This window comes from Dipteris shenzhenensis, chromosome 32, assembly GCF_047967505.1.
Source record: "Dipteris shenzhenensis isolate YYH24624 ecotype China chromosome 32, Dip_SZ_1.0, whole genome shotgun sequence".
NCBI lineage: Eukaryota > Viridiplantae > Streptophyta > Polypodiopsida > Gleicheniales > Dipteridaceae > Dipteris > Dipteris shenzhenensis.
The window spans coordinates 15,620,162-15,627,168 of record NC_141627.1 but is presented as its reverse complement, the minus strand read 5'-3'; the positions used below and the strand labels follow the sequence as shown (position 1 = coordinate 15,627,168).

The window sequence follows — 7,007 nt, the reverse complement described above, 5'->3', positions numbered from 1 at the left end:
CCTTACAAAACAATATAAGAGGGAATGCAAAGAGATTGCAACTACTGCTGGAAGAGCATGAAGCTCCAAGTCCCCTCCATCGCAACGCAAATCACTATGAAAGGCTAGCAAAAAGTGCTGATCTTTTAATTAGTATGATGGAATTTTTGCTACCGTCCGGATGGGAAGTCACATTGTGCCGAATGGGACATCTGTTTGAAGCTCTTATCAGAAAAGGACACAATGTAAATATTATTGAGAGCCCTGCTTGCTTGGAATACCTTGATACCATGGCTTCTCTCACAATAAAGTTTGATAAGAAAGGTCCGATCTCACATGAAGAGGATGACATAGAGCAGATCATGTATGATGAGAGCAAGAAAGATGATGAAAATGATCAAAGCTCTGGATATAATAGTGAGGACACCAACGATAGCAAGGAAGCAGAAGAAGATGGATATGACACTGACCTTGCCTCTGAAGGTTACATAAAAAGACCACGAAGATATGTAGAGGTATGAAGACTTATGTTTAATTTTCTTTATTCATTTAAAGGTCTTTTTAAATTTATAATTAATTTAAAATTTTGAATCTCATAATTATTTTATCCTTTTATAGGAGAAGGGAGAGGAGGAGGATGAGGACATAGTTGGAGCAGAGAATATAGAAAGCTCATCTCAAGAAAGCAAAGCTGCTCTGGCTATCCGTCGGATGACTCTAGAAAATAATCATACATTGCAGCAAATGGAGAAGTCATTTCAAGTTAGGTTTCAAGTTCGAGAACAACCTCTTACTTTTATATTCGATGAAGAGGACATTTCAATCCTCATAAACTTCAAGAAAGAGGTCAATGACAAGGTTATAATAGCCATCCTCAGGTTTGACACAAACTTTTTACTGACTTTATGCTTTTGTATTTCCATTGGATCAAATGAACTAATATTCTTTTCTTTTTATTGCAGTATGGTTTTACAATAGCTTCCGCTATATATACAAAGATGTGCATATATGGTCGATCCTCTTGTTTCTAGTGTACTTAGCAATAAGCAGAAGACCATAGATGATGTTTTTAAGTGGTTGCGACCTATTGATTAGACTGCGGCACGAGTTATCTTTACCGCATATCACGAGGAGTGAGTATCAATCCCTACCTAGCTTATGTCTTACATTGTGGAGGATTATATCAAATAATAATTATTCTTAATTGATAATGCAGCTTGCATTGGAGCTTGGTAATTGTGGACATCTTAGCCAAGCAATGCTTCTTTGTCAATTCAATAGCATCTATCCATGGCAGTGTGTCAGAGTAAGTATAACCTACTTGTGTCATAATTATGTCAATGAGATGCATCCTATGCAATGCGCACATTCATTTATGTTTTCTATTTTGATGTGTAGATCTGCTCGAAAGTTGGTAAGTGCTATAGATGCACTTATGCAAATGGAGGGTGACTTGGAAGATCAAATAGAGTATGTAACATGCCCTGCAGCGAAGCAGAATGAGACCACAGTTGTGGGTGGAGAGTTGGATATCACTGCTTTTTGCTCCTTGCTCAAATTTTTAATTTGAGAGGCGGTGAAACCTCATTGTCCACATATACAGACTTGCATCTATATGCATTTATGTCATCTATCATTAAGGCATTTATTAATAACGTGGTGGAGCATCCAGAGGAAACATTGGTTGCTACGCCCATAAGTTGTCCTGATGTAACCGCTGTATTGGACGAAATGGGGAGCTCTTCTGAGGTTAAGGTCATCATTAGCAAGCAACCTCGTGTTTTGACTTTTGGTAGCGAGGAAGTTACAATCCTCTCCGACCCTTTGAAAGAGGCTAATGACAAAGTCATGATGGCCATCCTCAGGTTTGATATGAACATCTCTTGACTTGATACTTCAATCATTTGATTCAATCTGCTTCTAACATTTGTTTATTTATTGCTGCAATACGGTTATATCTCATTTTCCTAGATCATCAGTACAGAATCACGTCTGCATGCTCGATTCTCTTCTTTCAGCTGTACTTAGTGATACCAAGAAGACAATAGATGATGTTTGTTCAATTCTACAACCTTTAGACTTGGATGGCATACTACTTGTCTTTATGCCATACTATGAGAAGTAAGTATGGTCTCAATCTTTCTTTTACTCTCTTATTTATAATATTGTGTCAATTAATACTTAATATTGTGATAAATCTTATCGCTCTTTATTGGTGATGTAGTTCACATTGGAGCCTGATAGTATGGGACCTTGATGACAACCATTGTTGGTTTGTCAACTCAATTACAGGCTTTCACGGGGTGTTCAGGTAAGTGTTCTTTTATCATATCATTATGAACATGCATCTTACTATTTACTACACAAATTCACTTTGTCATATGTCATGATGGACAGGTTTGCAAACAAGTTAGTTTCTACGATTATGAAAATCAGGGAGCATCAAGACCAACCAAATTTCCAGACACGCCTCGCAGTGGAGCAAAAAGACATGTTTAGTAGTGGGTGGAGAATTGCCTACAACTTCATGTTGTATCTCAATGAAATTTTTGAACATGTCTCCATAGAAGCATATACCAAGCTCGAGCTACAAGATTTTGTGTCTAAGACTGTTCACTATCTAACTGCTATCATTGGGAAACAACATGATGGACTCAATGAAGAGCCTGAGGGAGCCAAAGAAAAAGAAGAGACAATTCAGTCTCCTTCTGTATCACAGCCTCAAGTAGAAGCATTACAGTCTACACTTGAATTAGAGACTCAATGCATTCTTCCTACACAAGAAGTGGAGACTCAATGTGCATCTACAACATCACATCTTGTAAAGGAGGAAGAGATTAAGTCTATCCCGATTGCACCAGAAGTAGAATCTCAATGTACACCATCCACACAAGTAGAGACTCAATGTACTCTTAGAGAATCACAGCCTCAAGAGGACTCATCAGACTCTATTCAGTTGTAAAACATGTAGAAAGAAACATGAGTCCTTGAAGATTTTTATCTTGTTTGTATTGATTAATGATAGTGTTTTTAAAACTTATGTTAAATGTTGCAATACATTAGGATATTTTATGATATTTATTCATTACAATACATTAGGTTTTACTTTTTTGAAAGTCTAATTTATTATGTACAATAAATATCTTATGATGAGAATCTAATAATTATATCATTCTTATGTTCCATCACTTTATTTTATAGATTTCAATGTACTCAAAATCTATCATTTATTATGTACAGCAAGTCTAACTTATATTATATTAAAAGAATTCATTCTTATGTTCCATCACTTTATTTTATAGATTTCAATGTACTCAAAATCTATCATTTATTATGTACAGCAAGTCTAACTTATATTATATTAAAAGAATATCTCATGATGAGATTCTATTAATTATATCATTCTTGTGTTCCATCATTTTACTTTATAGATTTCAATGTACTATCACTATCTTATATGTCTCAAATGTCTCCCATTACGGTCTTGCATCCCATCATTTTATACGGTCTTGCATCTGTAGTTCTATAAATTCCCTAGTAGTCGTTCATCTTCTATATCTCACCCGCAACAGACACTTCTTCCACTTTGCTCTTCTTACCTTACTCCTCTCCTCAAGCTTGCTCCTTCCATCTTGCCCGCAGCCTTGCCTCCTCTTCTCAAGCATACTCCTTTCATCTTGCCTTACCTCCTCTAGTTACCTTCCTCACTCTCGTTACCTTCCTCACCTCGTTCGTCTTCTATATCTTTCCTCACTCTCGTTACCTTCCTCACCTCGTTCGTCTTCTATATCTCACCCGCAGCAAAAACTTCTTCCACTTTACTCTTCTTACCTTACTCCTCTCCACACTTCTTCCACTTTACTCTTCTTACCTTACTCCTCTCCTCAAGCTTGCCCCTTTCATCTTGCCCGCAACCTTACCTCCTCTTCTCAAGCATACTCCTTTCATCTTGCAGCCATTATGGATCTTTTTAAGGTAATCGATTCTGTCGAGCAAGCCATTAGCAGCCTCAAAGAATGGATTGCCGAGAACCAAGGAAAGAGAGAGGAGAGAAAGAAAAATCCAGCTCCATTAACCCAGTACGAGAAGGATGACTTTGCTTGTCAGAAGGGCTTAGAGAAGGAAGAGGAAAGAAAAATAAGTATGGCTACTACTGAAATAGATAAATTGCAGTCATATAGGAGAGAGTTGATAGACTTTCAAAGTGAGATATCTTCGCGTGTGGCTCGTTATGGAAGATTTTCCCCCGAGGAAGCGCAAGCCATTCGGAACAAACAAAGTGTTATGCAGGAGAAAATTCATCAATCCTTACTTCTCTTCTATAATTTTAACTACATCGATGAGGAAGAGATGAGCTCAGCTCTTGAATGGGTTGAATTTAGGCTAAGGACTTGAAAATAGAAAATTCATCAAATTGAATGGCTGTAGTCTTGAAAATCTCAGGCTTAACTTTTGAAGGTGTTTATTAACACCATTAAATATTAAGAGAGTTTACAACAACAGAATCTTATTTTTTCATGTAACTTATGTAGTCTTGAAAATCTCAGGCTTAACTTTTGAAGGTGTTTATTAACACCATTAAATATTAAGAGAGTTTACAACAACCGAATCTTATTTTTTCATGTAACTTATGTAGGCTGCGTTAAATTTTATAATTTTAGTTTCATGTCCTTAAAACATATATTAAAAAATGCTTGTTTTTATGTTTTTATATGTGCTTTGAAGATTGGGTTTTTCTTAAATTTTATCTGAAAACTAGTCCAAAAGAATATGTAAAAATGAATTTGTACATTGACAAGTCCAAAATTAATGAAATAAGTGTTGCAAAGAAAGTTCTACAGGCAGGGTTATGGTGGCCGACCATACAGAAGGATGCTCGATGGTTTGCAAAAAGTTGCGACCTTTGCTAATGGTTGGGACAGCCCACTGATCGAGAATGCATGCCACTTAATCCCATCTTGCCTCTGGAACCATTTCAGAAATGGGGCCTAGATTTCATGGGTCCATTCAAGCCCGCAGCTGCCCGAACCCGGAATTGGAATTGCTAGACTTTGGTAGCCACTAACTATTGGACCAAATGGGTGGAAGCTTGGGCTTTGCGGGACAACACCACAAAATCGATCGCAAAGTGTCTATACCGCGATGTGTTCACTCAGTTGGGTGTCCAATTGAGATTGTCACAGCGACAAGGGGACTCATTTTTTCAACAAAGTCATCAAGCAGATGAATGCTTTTTAGATGGTGATTCATAAGAAGTCTTCTCCCTATTATCCGCAAGCGAATGGATTGGCTGAGTCTACCAACTTTACGTTCAAGGGGATCATCTCGCTATTGGTGAATGAACACCGCACGGATTGGGATGAAAAGTTGCTGGCAGCACTATGGGCGTACCGCACTTCATTCAAGGTGGCCACAGGGTTGACTCCTTTTATATTGGCATTTGGGCTGGAAGCAATCACGCCGATCGAGCATATTGTTTCGAGTTTGAGGATTGTGGTGGAGGAAAGGCTCCTTCCGCATGATTCTATGGTATTCCGGTTGGATGTTCTCGACCAATTGGATGAATTGCGGCTGGAGAGCTATTATCTCACCTTGGAGATTCAAGCTAGGCGCAAGCGAAGGGTGGATTTGGCATCTAAGAATAAATATTTTGAGCGTGGGCAATTGGTTCTTCATATTTAACACTCACCTTGGGAAAATGCCAAGGAAATTGAAATCGTGATGGTCGAGTCTGTTCTGGGTTTTTCATAATTACGGATCAACATCATTTTATCTTGTGGATTTGTAAGGACACGTTCTTCCACATCCAATTAATGGGTTTCGGCTTCATCCATACCATCATGATGGCAATATTCAATGCCCATTCCCCATCTCTAATGAGGCACAAATTTCTTCGGTTGAGGTGGAGGTGGCCGAGCCATCGCATGAGGACACATGGTAGAAGGGTTCGCGGCATGATGACAGTAGTCTTCTACGAGATCCTAGCCTAGATGCCATGCAACTCACTATTGTCAGGATGGGATATTGGCCATCTGAATTCCAACTCTTGCTCCATTTTTTGCATGTCTTAGTTGCTTGCTACTTGCTCGTCATCGGACTTGCGGTTCTCTTGAGTGCATTTGTCGTCCACCTATCATCAATGTTCTCTGTTATCTTGGTTCTTCTCCTTCGTCTCACTATGGGGATGACTCATGCTCAATTTCTCCCTCTTCTTTCGTTGGTGTATATAGATTCTCAGTCGATTGATGCTCGTCTTCAGTGGCTATGGATTCGTAGTTTCAATAGTATCAATTGGCAGAGGGTGGCTATTCATCTGTCAGCCTCAGCACTTTGCCAGCAGTTGGCAGTAGGAACTATTGTGGAGTTTTTGGATGAGCATCGGGAGTTGACTGAGCAATTGATTCATCAACGTCTCTTTTTGCCTATGGATGGTGTGATGGTCGTGCAACCAACAAGTACACCGGCGGTGATGTAGGCAGAGTTTGGAGCTCCTACCAGGGGCGAATACAAGCTGAGTGGGTGTTTGGATGCTCAAATGAGGGACCTGTATCACTGGATTCTCGAGTCATTGTTCTTGTAGGCCAAGACGTATACCATCATGCCTCAGACTCGAGGGTGTTGAGAGTTGTGGTGCCATGAGCACTTGTAGAGCAAAGGTATGAGCAAAGGGTAAGCTGCCACATGGCATGGAGGAGATATCCCACATGTGAGCAAGCAAATGGATGTAAGTACCCTCACCTATAAAAGGGAGGTTCATTTGAAGTAATATCAATCAAGCACTTTGCACTATCTCAAGATTCTCTTTATGAGTCCAAGCTAATCTATCTTGGAACCTAATTGACTTGAGATACATGTCATGAGCACTCTCTTCATCATGTTTCCACATAGGTTCCATCCACCTTAGAGTGCTCCATAGATCCTGAGGCACACATGTTTTGTCATGGTATTAGAGCATAGGTTTAGCTCTCCTAGCTTAGCTCATTAGTAGTTCACTAGGATTGCTTCCATTCCTAGATTAGTTGTAGGCA

At 39.1% G+C, this 7,007-nt stretch overlaps 1 protein-coding gene across 1 annotated transcript; it reads left to right on the top strand.

The window, feature by feature from the left end:
• Positions 1–5,217: 5,217 nt before the first annotated feature.
• LOC147880349 (uncharacterized) lies at positions 5,218–5,661 on the top strand. The gene has a single exon (XM_087370590.1). It carries the CDS (start codon positions 5,218–5,220, stop codon positions 5,659–5,661), a length of 444 nt encoding a protein of 147 aa, XP_087226716.1.
• The last annotated feature ends 1,346 nt before the right edge of the window (positions 5,662–7,007 follow it).

What these genes read in the sequence shown, in the direction of transcription:
- LOC147880349 (XM_087370590.1), top strand. Translation starts at nt 5,218, where the DNA reads ATGGTGATTCATAAGAAGTCTTCTCCCTATTATCCGCAAGCGAATGGA.